The following is an 18,210-nucleotide window of genomic DNA, read 5'->3' as shown; positions in this document are numbered from 1 at the left end:
ATTCTCCCACCTTAAAGTTGGGCGAAACAAATGGACCCTGTAGCAAGCTTTGAAATTCAGCATGATCATGCTACCTTGTTTCGGGATAGACAGGAGCTTCCAGAATTCTTGGGCTTCTTGTAAAGCATACACCTCTCTCAGTTATTAGAGAAGGTCTAATATCAGAGCTTTTGATATCCAGGATAGGTCTAAGGACAGAAGTGCCATGCACTCTCTGCAACTTGCTACACAAGAACCTTTTGAGTTTTCAGTATAATAATGATGCAGCTGTTTCTGTCTTAATCATGTATATACTACTCTTTTGGAGGAGAAGAGCAAATGAACAACATGCCAGATATTCCAGGTGATGTCTTTAAACTATGCTCAGACATTACAATTCTACTGGGGCAATCACCACTCTCCTGGTAGAAACTAAACGCATACAAGCGTTCATTCAGTTTCTCCTGGAGGAAACACACCTCCTCCAAAAGAAAGCTCTCCAGTGCTGACCTGGAAGACCTCCCTTGCAAGAGAAACTCTCTGACAAGAATGAATATCTGTATGCTCCCCTGCTGGGTGGGTCCTATTGACAGTCTTCTCTCTACCCAAGGAAGGGAACAGGGTGTCAAGTAATGGGTTTCTTGAAGGGTGGGGTGGCCCAGGGAGCAACCTTCTGGTATGGTTTGGCTAGAGAGCTCACCGGTGTATCTCCCCAGTTAGCGGGCTTGACCACATGTCTGCTCCTGCTCCCAAGCTATTTTTCTACCAGCAAGAATTTCATATAAAAACTTATTAGTAGAAATTGAATGATTGTCCATGACCTTTGTAAGGAGAACTGTTTGTAGCTATGGTATCACATCAGTTTTGTGTAAGGCTTTCTATCTCAACTAAATTATAAAAACTGAAGGTAAACATTCCAGCTTTATGCACTATTATGTATTAAAGGCTTCTTAAATCCAAAAGTAATGAATAAAGAAGAAAAGTTAAGTAATGAAAAATATTTTCGTTGCAGTTTTATTTAAGGTTTTCCCAAACCTGTCATTATTCTAAACCTTTATACTCATCAGGGTGGATTCAATATAATAGCATTTTATCCATCTCGTTTAACTTTTCACTTTTTATTAAAGATGTATTAATTGGGCATTTAGTATACAAAGCTTTTTCTTTGAATAATGTGGGTTATTTTACGTTTCTTGAGTTTTCCACCCCACCAAAACCTTTGTAAGGTGTTAGTCTGGTAATTGTCCTATTCTCTTCTTTAGGGGCTGTTTTTTTTTCCCCTTTTTTAAAGAAAAAGGTTTAAAAGGTTTCATATGTCACAGATCTCTACTGAGAGCTGCCAAAGGTTTCTTTAAAAATAGCTTTTTCTTTCATCTCATTGGCATGGTTACAGCTTTCATTAGCACTTCTTCCATCATCATGCTGGCTTTCTTCTTTCATTTTTTATTCAGAAAACTAAATTATCTTTTCCTAAATGGGATGTGACCTGCTAGTTACTTCATCACAAGCAGCTCAACTACTAGTTTCCTAGCAAATGATTGATAATAGTATGTTAAGTATTACAGAGTACACATGTAGTTATAATAAGTAGCAGTCATATAGTTGTCTTTAATTCTGTGTGTGTGTTTCTATATATGTTTCTGTACTATTTATATATAGTTTAAAAAAAAGAGAAATGGGGCAAAACCTTAAAAGATGACACCTACTCTGCTGTGTTACTCATTGCAGTGATTTAGAGGTCCTGAAAAAGTGTCATGTTAACTAAGAATAGTAGGAGGTTATAACACATAATCACCAGAGTAGTTATTTCAGAAAGGAATTTGGAATATCTGGACATTTTTTATTAATAGGGCACATTCCAAATACTACCTAGAACAGGAAAGAATAATATTGTTCCTACTGGAGTTAGTAATGAGTAGCTCTTCAACTGCTCCCTGTTACAGATGACTGCAAAGGTATGTACAGTCATTGCATTTAGATGGACCTAACCAGGAATAGGTTGATCTAAATGCCTGATCATATAGCTGTGCAGAGGGCTTAAATTGTCCCCAAAATGGCATGCACAATCTAAGTTAGCTCACCTGAGTAGATGGACAAACTTAGATTGGGTTAATCTGATCTTCCAAACACCTGTGGGTGTACCCAGCTGAGTGCACACATGAGGTTTGCGGGACCTCGAAGTTGTTTGAGGTGCCACAAACCACACAAGATACACAGGCACCTCTTCTCCACACTGCTAACTTGTAGTGTGGCAGCAAAAGTTGACACCAGGAGACCCCGCTGTCAGAAAAAGACATGGAAAAATAAAAGCTGTGTGTCATATGTGGTGGCAGCCTGTGCCGCCAGAAGCAGAGCCTGGGGAGCTAGAGCCATGTCCTGATTGCCAGCCAAGCTCCAAGCAGCCAGATCAGTGCTTCTGCTGCTCCAGGAGACTCCCAGGACCCAGAGGCTGGCCTCTGTTTTCCCTACCCTACCCAGGTCAACTTGCCACACACCAGAGTGCACACGCAAGGGTGCGTCCTGGGAGAAAAAACAGGGGCACAAACATGTATCGCTGCCTTTGTGCTGAGGGAAACACGTGTCCCTGCACGTGCATGGTCATCTGGATATGTCCTGTATGGCTAGGGACAGAAATGACATATAAACTTGTACAAGTATATCACAAGTTCAGTGCACATAAACCGCTTTCAAAATGGCTGAAACCTGTTTAAGATAAACCTAGATGGATGTAGTATCAGACTTAACTGATTTAGGTCAAATCACTTTATTGAACTTTTGTCCCAGATATCTTCCAGATTTGAGTTAACTCTCAGGCTCCCAGTATCCCAGGATTCTTTGCACCACCCCTGCAATCCCCCACCCTCAGAGAGGGGGCACACTAGCCTTGGCCCAAACTGTTTGCTCTAGTCAAGTAGGGAGGCATGCTTTAGCACCCCCTGCTTCTGGCCTGAGACATTGCAGGCATGTTGCTACATTTCTGAAACCAAAGCAAACGTCTGTTCAGTTATTTATTGGTTCAATCTATGCAGCTTAGACTAACCTTGAAAGACTGAATCAATCCAGCCTTGGGCTTTTTAACTGGCTGTTCTTAGCTTATGAGTACAGAGCACAGGGGCTAGGAAAGCCCAGAAGCTTGCCCTAGCCTTGAGACTGAGCTATTCCCATTCCTCTGACCCCTGACTGTGCTATTTTTAGCCTCCCAGCCTCGCTCTTTCATGTACCCACCAGCCCCTCCCATCCCATCAGTGCATCCCTCCCTGAACCATGGTTTACTTACACTGGGTTCCCTACGTGGCTGCTGGGAACCACAAGTGGCTGCACACTCTGCTCCCTGCAGTGGCAAACTCCTTCATGTATGCGTTCCTAGTCTAAATGTAGGCAGCTTAAAGTAAACCACCTACTCCTAGACTGGGTGCAGTGAAAGATTGTTTGCACCTTCAAAGACAATGTTTTTTCATGACTCTCCCTGGACTTTCATCAGCTTCCACTATACCTCTTGTGTTGGCAAGTTGAAGCACATCCCCTGGGAAATAATTCTCTAGTCTTTTCCATTTAGACCAGAACTAAAGCTTGTCCCTTTTGGTCACAGGTTTCTGTAGTTGGGAGTATAAGTAGAATGTATGCATTTTCCTTGTAGATGGAGACAATTTGAATTCTTTAATTTGACACTAATTCTCTATCTGACTCCTGCTCTTTCTCTTTCATGAAAGATGAAAAGTATAGAGAAAAACAGGTTAAGCAAAAGTTCAGCCTGGAAAAGAGAAGACTCAGAGGAGGCTTGGTAGCAACCTCTAAGTATATCAGGGTGTACATCAGGGCTTGGGGGAAGGTCTGTTCCACAAAGCCCCACCAGGGGAGGACAAGAAATAATGGGCACTAACTGATTGAAGGATCAGGGTTTAGGAAATAGACATGAGAAAAAACTTTGTTACAAGTTGAGTGCTGAGGATTTGGAACAGGGTCCCCCCCAGAGGTGGTACGGTCATCCACCCTGGTAATCTTCAAAAAAAAAAGTCTTAATGCCCATCTTGCTGGGGTGATCTGAACCCAGTAGTCTTTCCTGCCCAAGTGCAGGGGGAGTGGACCTGATAATCTGTAAGGTCCCTTCCAGCCCCTAACAACTATGAAACTATAACTAGATCTTTCAAGATCAGGTATAGATTGCCTGAAGTTTTCATTTCCAGTTTCAAACAAAATATGCTTTTGGAGATCAAATTGTTGACTGGCCTTTTTGCTTGCAGTCAGCTTGCTATATTACCTTGCCAGAGAGTACTTTCTAAGACCTATGTACTTTTTTCCTGTGAAATGTCAAAAATTATTTTAGAAATTAAACATAATTCTCTACACAATTCAGGTTTCAGTTGTTGTAGGCTATCGATGTCTAAAATGTTGTTCCTGTTATTCACTTCCCTTATTCTCCTCCTCTCTGTACTTGTAATAAGAGTAAGTCAAAAGCCAACATAATATTGATAATTATGATCAGTTTATTCAGAATGAATCACACATTTGTCAAAAACAAAGTAGAACCATTATTAAAATGCAAAGCCAAAGTCAGAGTATCTTTGAGTTAAAAGTTGCAGTATTTTTAAAAGAAAGTTTCTGGCAGAGGGATTTCTTTGTAACCCTTGAACCTGTACCAACCTTTATTTCTTTAGCATTTTTGCATATCTCTAGCATCCAGGTCCAAGATGCAGGACCTTTGACATGATGTTAAAAATATCTTAATTAAAATGTGAAGATGCAGGAGAAAGGGTGAAGTGTTAATTCTGGTTACCACAAACAGAAAATGGTGTTTGTTTTTGTACAAAAACAATATGCTTATAGTCATTTAAAATATTAAATCTTAGCCACTCATCATTTACCATACAAATAAACTAAGCATACTGCACTCTTGAGGGTTGGCTCCCCACCCACCTTTTTCATTTTAAGAGACCCTGATTTTAGCACCCTTGTCATTGTACCACATAATTTACTAAGAAGGCTCCATTTCTTTGTGGTGATGTCTGTGCTTTCTCAAAGCTATGGTACTTTGTTAAATGTTGCAGAAGTTATTCCTAATTTCAGTAACCACAGAAACAGTGCTAATTTTCCCAACGGCACGTGATGAAGATTTTAGGTTCGTTTCAGCCTACAAGTATATAAGGGGGGTGCACCAGGATCTGGGAAAACAGTTGTTCACCAGGGCTCCCCAAGGAATAACAAGGTCTAATGGCCACAAATTCCTGGAAGGCTGATTTAGACTGGACATAGGGAAAAGCTTCTTTACAGTCTGAGTGTCCATGGTCTGGAACAGACTCCCCCAAGAGGTGGTGCAAGCATCTACTGTGGAGTCTTTCAGAAACTGTTTGGATGATTATCTTGCTGGGATCATTTGACCCTGGCAGACTTCCTGCCTAAGGCGGAGGGGCTGGACTCGATCTCATAAGCTCCCTTCCAGCCCCAGTGTCTATGAATCTATGAATCTAGATCCTGATCCTGAAGGTCTTATTCCTACTGATTATCTGGTCCCACTGATTTTAGGACTGCTGTCTGCAGAAGCAATATTTCCCATTAATGTAACATATAGTTATTTAAAATTAAAGTGACTTGAAGGATTTTGACACTTATGCATCATTTTAATAGGATTTTATACAATTTTTTATATATATTGACAAAAATTTTATAGCAAAATTCAACTTTCTTTTGTTTACAAGCTGCACGGTAAATAGGACAGTCCAAGTTGAAGTCTATTTTCTTAAAAGAAGAAAACTTCACTTTGATTTCCTCTAAATTTATGAAATCCATGAAGAGCATCCCTGCATAAAATAATTCATTAAAGATTTACAGGGAACAACTTTCCCTAAAGTATTTCCCTTGGCTAGGAATGGCTGCATTTTATGTCAACTGCTGATACTGCTGACATAAGAAGAATGGGTACATCATAGGGACAGAGACAAATACAGATATAGACTGCATAATTTGTAGCCTTAAACATGCAGCTAGTGTTCTATGCAGTTCTATGCAGTTTTTACTCTTTTACATATATTGGTAGTCCTTTACTTATATTGGCAGTATGGTTGATTTCCTTGGCAACTTCGATCATATGAGTACGGTTGCAAAGATCCCAGGGCATATAATCTTTGGCACATGTTCATTTAATAGTGTGATTGGATCTAGTTCCCAGTCCCAGCAGTCCTGCCTTTTGTCATACCTAGGGACCTACTTAAATTGTGATTTTGCAGGCATGGCAAAAAACAGTGGTTTCTGTGAAGACTGTGAAAAATGGCAGTTTCTGTGATTTTGCATAAAATTGCCAGGAAAAAAATTAACAATAAAATGCTGACTCTCCAGTGGGAGCCAGCAGCCATCACAGCCCAGCTTTGCCGCCTACTACTGGGGCAGAGCAGGCTGCTTTTGTGTGGTCCTGCCCCTCTCTGCCAGTCAATGGTGAGGGACAGGGCTTCATGAAGGGCAGCAGTCTCAGCAAGTCAGCAGCAATGAGTGGGGTCCCATGAAAGGCAGTCCTCTTGGCTAATCAGTGGTGAGGGGCAGGGCCTCCAGGGCCTGTCAGCCAATCAGCAGTGGGGGATGGGGCTGCCACGATAAGCCCATAAAAATGGCAGCTGGTGCTGCAATTGACCTGTGAAGTCATTCATCTGCTACCTCAATTTTGGTAGGTCCCTAGTCACTACATGTACGTGGTAGGAGACACAGTTGTTCGTATCATCCCAATGATACTATTACTAATTGCTAGTTCTTACAGAGCTCAGGATCATGAGTTCCTCGGCTCCCCCTATACCAGGAAGTTGAAAGCCGTATGCCTATAGCCTGTCATGAACCCGAGTGATCTCAGGGCCACTCACCTGATTGAACAAATGGAGTCTGGAACTGCCTCCAGTGTAGTACGGTGGTTGGGACCACACAAGAGTCTTGGACCAGCTCTGGTGTGACTCCTGCCACATGTTCAGTTTAAGCTGCAGTGGAAACCAGTCGCAAAAATATTACACATCTTTTTATGGCTGTTTTTCTGTTTTGTCACATTATTAATTTCTTGAATGTACATCAGGGTTACTACTTATAGCACAGTTAACAGGTAAATTGTATCTTACTGAGAGTATCAAAGTCTGACGCATCTTACCGTTTTGGGTAAAAAAAAAATTATGAAGTGAATTTCTTCCCTTCTCCCCGCCCCCCCCATCCCCCGCCATAGGCAGTAAGCTATCTGCATATTTTATTCATGTCTGATGCATTAATGGTAAGGAAGTGCTTGGGGAAACTGCATGTAGCGAGGAGTACTGTCACAGTCATACCTCTTTCCATGCAGGCTTTCAAAGACCTATTTTTGGCTAGCTTAGATCCATATGGTCTCTTCTGCTTTGAGAAAGTAAAAAGAGCATATGGAGTGTGTTAAGCTAATAGCAAAAGAGGTGAAAAGAGAGAACATTTAGTACAAAATCAGGATATCAAGAACAAAATTAATCAGGATAACAAAGGAAGTAGGGAGAAGACGTATCTTGATTGCATTCTGTGCTTGGTACTTCAATGCTAGGATCCAGGGTAGTAGTAGTAGTAACAATAATCATCATCATCATAATAAAAAGCAGTTGGTATTTCTCATTTATGAGTATAAATTTTACCAACTGATATTACTAAAGCCTAAATAAGAGATTCATACAGTATAGGTAAAAATATAAATAAGTATAATTTACAATAGATAAAGTGGAAGAAAAAAGATGGAAGGAATGTTATTATGATACCTCTTTTAAATTACCAGTACCAAAGAAAATTGTCTTGGAGGCATATGGATCAATGCTGTAAAAGAATGCACAACATTGGGTGCTAATGGTTACTAGATATGAAATTCTACCAGTGAATAAAATGGATGCACCTATCTTTAAAAGTATAGGGGTAAAACTCTGTTTCACCTTGACGGTGTTCAGTAATGGGAGCTCAAGGCCTCATGCTGCCCATAATAAAAATGTCCTTAGATTTTTTTAAACTAATATGGATAAAAACTTAACAACTTGAACTCAAAGTATTTCACTTAATGGGGGCAGAGGTTCTATTTCGGACCTCAGTTGATAACAGAATAAAAATAAGTAAATGAAATCATGTGATAGAATGAACAAATTTATTCAAACTATTAAATTATAGCAGTAAAATATTAAAGCAATAATTATATGTAACCACTTAAGATATACATATAGGTGCTTTAACAGGCCCCAAGTTTTTTTTTAAATTTCAAAAGAGTTATGGGCCAAATGGGTTGGGATAAAAAATATTAACTGGATAAAATATAAATGATGATTGATTGAAAATGATTTAAGAAAATATTATATGAAGCTCCTTCCTTCTCCTCTTACTTCTACATCTCCCTTCCACCCTCCCCCCCCAAAAAAAAATTAGGAAGGAAAAGTTATGTAAATTAAAAACCAACTTTGTTTATAGAAAAAGTAAAAGTGTATTAAAATAATATAGAGAGCATAAATGGAAGAAAGGAAAGTTCATAGTAAAGAATATAAATTGAAAGTTATGAGTTTTAGAAAAAAGAAGGAATCAAATAAAAGATAAAAGAAAAAACAACAAGAAATCTGCAGTCAGGACAAAAAAAATCAAATAATTTTAGTAGGAATAAAAAGCATACTAGCACTGGTGTTTGTTAATCACTAGAAAGAAATGGTAGACCTGACTGTAATAATGTAGAAAATGTGGAAGTGTTTAATAAATATTTATGTTCTTTGTTTAGTAGAAGGGAGAGACATAATGTTGGGCTAGAACGTATGGTGCAAAAACCAGTATTTCAGCAGCCTGTTAAACACAAGCTGCTAAAGGTAGATATTTTCAAATCAGTAGGTCTGGATAAGTTTCATCTAAAGGTTTTAGCAGCATTGCCCAAAGACCTCTGTGGTTAATTATCATAGATTTCCAGTAACCAGATAGGCTCAAGTCATATTTATGCAGGTGTAATATACATCAATTTGGTATACTGATGTAAATTATACTGGGACCCAGAACAAGAAGACAAACTGCTCTTCCAGGATAGCTGCATAGTGTAGGTGGCTATTATGATGTCTCACCACTAGATTGTATGGGGGCAATTTATAGCCCATTGGCCAGGAAAACCCGCGGACATATGACAGGTACCTAGGGGTAAGCTGCAGAAATGCAACACTTTTACCACCCCTGTAGTTTTAAGCTCTGCTTTGTCCAGGGGTAATTCTACACGATATTCAAGTGAGTTCCACCAAAGTCAGACCTAAGTGTGAGATCACACATTACAGTTAACAGATGCTAATTCTAAGGAATGTTAGTCTGTATGAAGGTTAAATAGTGCTGGTGTTTAGTCACACGTTCAGGTTTAATACTCTCTCTGGTGTGCACTGCTCAGACCTGCCACTAGACAGCTGTTGAGCAGGAGCATGGCTAGAGGTGGGAGGAGGTGGGGCGGGGGTCCCCCAGCAGCCAATCACCAAGCTAGCGGTGAAACTGGAAGTGCATTTCTGCCAGCACTTCCGATTTCAGGGCTGGAGCTTCTAGGGGGTGCATGGCCAATCTCAGGGGGTGCACCTGCATGTGCGTGCACCCCCTATATGCTGCCATTGGCAGTGCCACCCTCTCAGCCTGACAGCAGTGGCAGCAGTAGCAGTAGCACTGGAGTAGTCCCCCTCCCTGCCTGCAGCCTGGACCACCCCACATACCCAAATCTAGACCCACCAGGCCCCATAACTGTCTGGCAGTTCCTTGCCTGCCTCCCCCCTGCCTTCCCTATAGTTGAAGAGCCTGACCAGGGCAGGACCTGGGCATACAGAGGTGGCATGGTCCACAGGGACCCCACGGGCACATAAGGATGGGGAACGTTCCCACCAGCACATCTGTCATTCTCAGGCTGATTGGCGTTGCAGGGCAGTAATCTGGGGATGGAGGGGTGAATAGGGGCAGAGGGGGCAATTGGGGTAGCAGGGGAGTGATATGGGATGGAGAGGGCAATTCGGGAGGCAAAGGGGGCAGTAGCCTGGCATCTCCTCATCCACCCACTCTCCCTTCCCCTTACTGCTTTCTTCTTTCTTCCCTTCCATCCTGCCCCCTTTCACCCCTTTGCCAAGCCCCCCTCCCTCTGGCTTCTCTACTTTGCTTTACCTCTTATCTTTTACTCACCCCATCCCCACCTAACTGTTGCCCCGATGTTCCCATCTGTCAGTCTGGGCACACTGAGTCCTGAATGATAGCTATCCCACCTGGAAGCATCACCTCCTGGGATATTGGAGTACTGGAAATTGGTGGTTTTAGCTCAGCTGAACACAGAAGTTAACTTAATTCAAGCTAGGAAGCACAGGTGCAAAATAATCCTCATTCAAAATGTGTAGCTTTAATATGTCTAAAGGGTATTTAGCTCTTGCTAATGAGCCTTAATCCGTAATTGATCAAGTTTTAAGTGGTGGTAAAGTGATCTAATTGAAATGTGTAATCTCACCCCAAATTGTATGTTCTCTCCTTTTCACTCTAGCACAAAGGCCAAACTAATTGGTGCAAGCATATCATGTGTCTGTGCCTGCAATTGTGAAATGCAGGGGAAATTCCAGGGAACTGTGAGAGAGTAAATGTTATACCAGTTTGTCAAAAGGGTAAACAGAATGACCTAAGTAATTATAGGGCTATTATTTTGACATTGATCCCAAGTAAAACCATGGAAATAGTTAATGCTAGGCTTGAATCATAAAGAGTTAAAGGAGGAGAATGTAATTGACATCAATCAATGTGAATTTAAGAAAAAATAAATCTTGTCATAATAACTTAATATTTTGGGGTTGGTGAAGGAAGGAGCATTGAAATAATGGACTGCTGAAGGCATTTAATCTGTTGCAGAGTAACATTCTGATTAAGAAATGAGAACTGGGGACTGCACTTAGTAGACCTGTGAGCTCTTTCTGCTTATATTCTTTCCATGTAATATAAAATTGACATGATTTACATTAAGTAAATTAAAAACTAGCAACCTAATAGTTTTCCAGATGAGATTGTGATGGGCACCATCTTCAAGCAAGTATACTTATCTAGGGGTATGATGCATTTTCAATCAGTGTTTTGTTTTTTAAATTGAGATTGCCTGCTTTTCAAAATGAGATGCTTTTCTCCGAGTGGGATGTCTTGTGGTCTGTTATACACAAGTTAGATTAGATGATCACAGTAGTCCTTCCTATCCTTATGATCTATGAAATAATGTAACATTCTGTCATATTATAACACTGAGAACAGTGATTCCATGCTTTCTTATTAATCAGTTAATATAGTCATATAGATATATAATTTCATCTTCATAACTTCTTTTATAAAACTTTGTGTCATCCTAATGGCTCGTTTTGAATTTTACTTATGGTCAATTTACCAGCCTTCATTTCACTCTTTCAATTGATCACATTTCACACATTTCCTGCACATATTAATTCTCTGGTGGTTTCATTCTCTAACATTATAAAAGTAGCAATGTACCTAATTAATCTTTCACTTCTTATTCTGTATTACAATTTGATTCCAAGCGTGAACTTGCCAGTAGGATACTGACTGTCAAAAAGCATTCATTTACCAGTCATACTTTTATGAAATAATGTACAGTATTCTTCATATTCAGTATGCTTGTACAAGGCAAAATGATGGATTCTTCTCTTATTTTTGGTTCTTACCATGACAAAACTCTCTTCTTAAACTGTGTTATCCCTCATACATTTGAATAACTTTGGCTCCCCCTATTGATTCAGCAGTTTCCATATACTTAAAGTCATAGTTCTGCCACTTGAAAGCTCTGGTGGTCATCATCAGAAATCTCCCAACAATGTCATTTTAATATATGCCACCTGATTCAAAATATAGATGCAGCAACTTCTAAGAATCAAGGCAGCTTGGGAGGAGGGTAAAACAAAGTTAACATTACTGTGATTTTTTTTTAAATTAGCATTTGCCTGTCCTCAATTTTGTGTGAAATAAGTCCTTCATATCCTACGCCCTCTAACTGGTGGGAAGGCTGTATGGAAAAGCTGAAAGTAAAAAACCTTAACAGTGGCAACACCACACATTCATGCACATGCACACGCAACACAACCCTCATAAAATGCTCAATGAAATACAGGAAAAATCCTGATTCAGTTCAGGTGATGATTTGGCAGAACAGCATAAAACTTAAATGTGACATAGAGGGCATGAAACAAACATTTCAGAAGGAGAATACTAAAACAGGGGCACTGAAGACTGAGAATTTATAACTCAAGCTCAAATCAGCAAAAAGTTCTGAAATTACCCAGGTACGGTATACATTAGATAATTTGGGTAAAGAAGGTAGAAAACAAAGTCAGTGCATCTCTCTGAAGGAGAGAGAGAAGATATGCTTTCCTTCATAAATAAATTCATCAAGGAAATCTTGACTGTAAAGAACTCAGAATTTGATGTCAAGATAACAAGTTCCCATCACAATTCATTTTAATTAGTTCATGTCTCTTTATCTGTGCCTCATACAGACAGGTGAACATAATAGAGAATAAAGTTATTGAGGGATAGGCATCCAAAAAATGGGAAAGAAAAGTGGAATCCAGCTTTAATACACTAGTTGCATGTGATATTAGTTTGATTCGTGCACCATGTATGGATAGTAAAAAGCTTTGAATAAAAATTTGTTTGGCATGAAAAGATGAAGCACATCCATAACTAATTTTCACGTCATGAGCATACCTTTCTTATTTGTCCCAGGGCAAATATATGGTTGGTACAATCATGCTCTTCCCTGCAGAGGGGGAAAAAAGACCTCTTTAGGCAACAAAAAGATCTCTCCAGGACTTAACAGAAACCGGTGATGGCTGGAATTTGTACTTTTGTACTACCTAGCACCTTGTATGGTACAGAACAATAATTGCTTCTTTTCAGGCGTTTGATACTCTCTCTGAGCTCCAAATTTTATTGATTGCTAGGTGCAGCTGCCTCACCTCTTCTGATCCCTGTTTGCCTCATCTGTAATTCTGCTTAAGTCTACTGCTTCCTCATAGCTTTTTTACAAGATATCAAATTTCAAGTAACAGCCATCCCTGCCTCACATGCAAAGGCAGCACACAAGGAAAACTAAGTTAAAAAAATTCAGTGATTAGAACAAGCCTAGGATAGTAGTCCTAAATGAGTAGCATAAAAGAGAGCATACTGTTTGTTTAAAAGAACAATCCCTTTGCTACTGCAAGGTTATTTCCTGTTGTGTGTTTGCAGATTTGAAGCTGGGTTTTATATGGATATAGCAATTACAATGTTTACTGGGAGGCTTTTTCATTGTCTTAGAAAAGTGAAAATGTCCTTGTTTCTCAGGGTTCTACATATAATTTCATCCCATTTGTGTTAGCATCCTTTTGACAACCCCTAAACAATTCCCTTCTAGTCGCAGTGCTAAAGTACTGCTACCGTAATCTCCCATTGTCGCTACTTAATTTTTTATTTTTTGTAGGTCCTGGCTGTATTACAATGGAACATTTGATCAGTTGGTTTCATTATTTACTTTAAACATGCCTTACTTCCACTTAAGCATTCATACTGAGGTAGTAATAGTCCTTGACAGAGGACTGCCAATGCAGTATTCATGTAGAAACGCTTTCATTTTAAAGCATTGCAATCTATTCAGTTGGGTTCCTCCCCCCTCACTTTAGATTATGCAAGCAGTAAGCTTTTTTTAAAACTCCTACACAGGAGATAAATATAATAATTCACGTTGCAACAGTTCAACAAGAATTCAGGTAACTTGTAGTAGTTTTTTGTAGTCACACCAGTAGTCTTTATTACTGGAAGGAAATCTGTACAAACCATCAATATGCTTTCTCCATCTATGGTACTAAGGCATTATGGATAAGTATCTCTTGCACGAGAACCTGAAGCAGAATTTTACAGGAATATAAATTGAAAAACAGAAATTGCATTTGTTAATGTAATAAATAGCATGCTTTGTAAGTGTTCCCTTTGCTCCCCCTCCCCCACCCCAGCCTTTACATTAAATGAGTTTCTGTCTTTCACTAGGAAAGTGCTTAAGACTGTATTTATACCATTGAGCAGACTGGGAAGAGGACAGTAACAAAAGTGACAGTAGTCTAGAAATCATGAAGTGCAAAGAAGAACTGGGATTATTTAGTTTGGAGAATAGAAGACTGAAGCTTCAAATAAAAAAGTGTTGTTATGAAAAGGATGGTGATCACTATTCTCTGTGCAGGCTTAAGTTACAAAAAGGAAGATTACAAAAAGGAAGATCTAGGAAGAGCTTTCTAACTCTGGGTGTGATTATGTTCTGGAAAAGGTTACCTAGGGAGGTTGTGAAATCTCCATCCTTAGAAGTTGCTAAGTGCAAGCAGGCAAACAGCTGGCTGCTTCTGTCTTAAGCAAGGTGTTAAATTAGATGACCGCCGGGCCCCTTCCAGCCCTATATTTTTATGATTCAGTGTCAACTGAGATGTGGTATACAATTTAGTATACAATTCTTTATAATACAGTTTTGTAAAATTTCAAAATTCTAGTAGCTTGAAGCAAAGTATTAATTGAAAACACAGGAGATGTTGCAGCTACATGGAAACGTTACACTTACATTGACTTAACTAGGGCCTGACCCCCCGCCCCCAGCTTAGACGGTGTTCCTGGCACCGCTTCTGGCACGGGCAAATGTGTGCACAAGCAGGACCCAATCTATGATCACACAGCTTAGAGCAAACCGTGCAATCGTAGATCAGGCTGGTAGCAGCCTGCACATAGCAGAGGAAAGATTGCATTCCTGCTTAGGAGGACTGGGGCAGCTGAGGAGGAGATGTGGCTGATGAAGAGGAAAGGCTGCTAGGAAAGAGAGGTGAGAGAGAAGGAGAGCTGTAGCACCGAGTTAGAGCACCCTCTCAGGATCTGGGAAAAGACCATCAGGTTTGAGATAAGTGTTTGTTGTTTATATCTGTGCTTGGTCAATGGGTTATGCTGCGTCTTGTGGGGCACGTTTTCCCAGGGAAATAAAGGCCCGTATTGTGTAAACAGACAACCTGCCACAAGGTCCCAGGAACATCTGCATGCACCCTGCATAGCTGCTGAAAGGATTGAAGGAACGTTGCAGAATGTTGCTGTGAGGACAGAAATCAGTGCTGTAACAGCAAGAACAGCACTTGTTCATTGCCCTAGCATTGAAGAGAGCGATTGACCAAATGCATCCTAAAATGTGGGTAGCGGGCAAGTGTACTTTCAGTGTTTCTGACTTGGTTTATACACCTTTACAAGTCCTTCTTTTTTTTGTACGAACACTGGACTTGTAGATTTCCAACATCAAAATTGTTCATTGCTCCTCGAACGACTGGTGACAGTAATTTATACTATCCATAGTAGCCATATGTAAAGGCTGATTTTTTTAATTGTCATACAACTGCCAGCTCGCAATTCCTATATGCATTTTTAATGTTTCCTTTTTTATCACTTGTCTTCATTTTCTAATTATTCCATCTCATATTTTTTGCCAGCAGCCAAACTATGACATGGCATATTTTATGTTAAAAATATTAAAATCCAATATTTCTTGAGACTATCAGGCTACATGATATCATTAATATTATGATGCATATATTTGACATGAATGCAAGTGATTGTAAAGGTTTTCTGAATGTTTATGCATATACAAGGGAGGGGGGTCATTAATAATACGTGGGGTACGCATTAATGCTGATGCAACCATTAACACATTTCTTATTGGACACTTTCACACTTTCCGCAGAATTCCCAACTTGTGAATCACTAACTCAGTTTGTATGCAAAAATGGAAGATGCATTAGCAGCAAATGGCACTGTGACTCAGGCAAGTACCAAATGTTCAATCTTCAGCGATGTGATTAGGGACCTCAGGTTCTTCTGATTAAAAAAAAAAAAAATGTTCATTATTTCCCTCTGATATGGTAAATCAAGCTTGTAGCCCAGCATAAAGTAAGTGTGGTAGATTTATTTAAGTGACCTAAGATATGAAGCTATGAAACTGAGGTCATATAACTAGGATGATGCAGTAGAGATGGGCAGTATTCTTGGGGTCAAATAGGAACATTGCTGCAAGTATACCACATTGTGTTGGAGTAGAAAGCAATATGGTGAAATATTATATGAAATGACTAGGTTTCAGAACATTTTAAAGGAAAAGAATAACCTCAGGAATATGTCCCCTCTCTGGTATGGTCCAGCCAGACTTAAGTTGCTTTTTTGGAACCTTACACAGTGCACACGCGTTCTTTAGCATCTGAGTAGGTGCTGGCACTTTCTTTCCTTGGCCTCTCTTAACATACTCCTGGTGCAGACTCTCTGTCTATTATCCCTTCATGAAACCTTGCAACTCAGTTTTCCTAAACTCCTAGAACAAGTACTCATGTTTCCTCCCCAGTCGCTTAAGCCACTGATATTATAAACAAGGCTTTCCCAGAGCTCTGATCTTAGGGACTACGCTACACCTCATCAGGAATAAGCAGTAGTGTAACTAGGGCAAAAGATGGGAGCAACAGCCCCAGGTTCCACTTTTAGAGGGGTGCAAGAATGGCAGCACCTGAGGAGCCTGTGCTGTGCTGTGGTGGGGCCAGCGTGCAGGGAGCTTCTCCCCACCGCAGCCACGGAAGCCCAAGCTGTTGTCTCAGCATCAGTAATCAGAGCCCGTTCTGTGACAGGTAAATCTTTGCCACCCACCCTGGCACACATCCTTGTCACTTTGCCCAGGGTACTGAAATAGCAAACTGTGCCTCTAGGAATGAGTGGTAGTTGAAGAATCAATATGCATCATTTTACTTGGATAACCCAAGTAATATACAGTTGCAGACAAAACAATAAGTAGCTTATATATTTCCAGGCCTCGGTGACCCTATCATTCTTGAGCATATTTTGGGCTTTGGCCCTAATCCTCTAAGGCAGAGGTGTCCAAGTCCTACATGCCCAGAGACTACAGGTCCCCCTTGCTACATCCTTGCAGGGGGCATATACCCCCCAGGCTGCTTGCACTGTGGGCCTTCTGCCATGCTGCAAGTGTCCTGCCTCCCCTGCACTATGTGATGGGCACCCCCGTTGCACCATGGCAGCACCCTTGTGCCCTACACATTGCATGGTGCCAGGTATCTACATCATGCCAAACAGTGCACACCCCTTTCTAGTTCTCCAAGCAGCATGGACACAAGCTGCTTCAGCCCCATACCAGGGGCAGGGGCAGAGGCAGGCAGCAGAAGCTCCTTCAGATACAAAATCTCTCTCATCCCATCAGTGGAGCTGACACCAGTCCTGACTTCACTGGACTAGTTTTATACCCAGTGAGGCATTCCATCATGCAGTAGTTCATAAAATGAAACATAATGCTCTTTCCATAGACAGATGCTCCCAAACATCACAGCGTATGTTTTAGCTGAACATGTATGCAATACTTGAGTGAATTTATTTTATTGTTTTTTTTTTCCACCGTCCCTTGATAATCATAGTCAGAATATAGGCATTCCCATCCGACAGTTATATAGTAACTGAAATCATTAAAGCAATAAGGGCACTCTATTTATCCCCTTATTTACATACTAATCCGATTCTCTTTTTCTCCAATAATCTGGTTATAGACCAATGATTCTCAACCAGGGTGCCACAATACATAGGGGTCCTTGAGATGCTTACAAGGGTGCCTTAAGGTACCACATAATGTGAGCACTGGTAAGTGTGCAAGCATGATTCATAAGTAGGGACCTGAAAAAATTGTGATTTGTGGACTGTGCAGAAATAGTGAAATTCACCCCATGCTGCAATTTTTAAGGGTCACGAGCATAGGTGGCAGAAGGCCAGGGTTAATGTGGCTTAGTCTCAACAAATGCAGGTCAGCTCAGGTGCAGGCTCTGGGTGGCTGCAGCAGAGGGGAGGAGGAGGACCATGCACAGACAGACATGGAGCCTGCAGATGTCCGGGATTGCAGCCAGACAGCATGCGGAGCACTGCCCACCACAACAGGTAAGTCAGGGAAGAGATATGTGTTGGGGGGACAGATCGAAGGCCCCACAGTTAGGGAGGGAGTGGGGAAGAAGCAGGGGCAGGGGATAGAGTGAATGGGGCCCTGGGGTGGGTCTTGGGATGTTTTGAGCCTAGGTGGCTCGTTCAAGGGCATGGGTGGGCTCCCGCCACTGTGCCTCCCAGATTTGTGTGTGGGGTGGAAGCGAGCTGCCACTGTGGGCTGGGCTCTGTGCCCTGCTGCCACTACCTTGGGAGCAGGAATGTGGCATC

General features: G+C 40.9%; 1 protein-coding gene across 1 annotated transcript in view; it reads left to right on the top strand.

Annotated features, from left to right (window-relative positions):
* LRP1B (LDL receptor related protein 1B) overlaps positions 1–18,210 on the top strand; it is a 1,585,724-nt gene that overhangs the window by 928,474 nt on the left and 639,040 nt on the right. The window contains exon 19 of the mRNA XM_019553609.1: positions 15,707–15,787. Coding sequence (XP_019409154.1) covers positions 15,707–15,787 — 81 coding nt within the window. The remainder of the gene's footprint in view (positions 1–15,706; positions 15,788–18,210) is intronic.

This window comes from Crocodylus porosus, unplaced genomic scaffold, assembly GCF_001723895.1.
Source record: "Crocodylus porosus isolate Cpor-Errol unplaced genomic scaffold, CroPor_comp1, whole genome shotgun sequence".
Lineage (NCBI taxonomy): Eukaryota > Metazoa > Chordata > Crocodylia > Crocodylidae > Crocodylus > Crocodylus porosus.
This window is presented reverse-complemented; position numbering and strand designations above follow the sequence as displayed.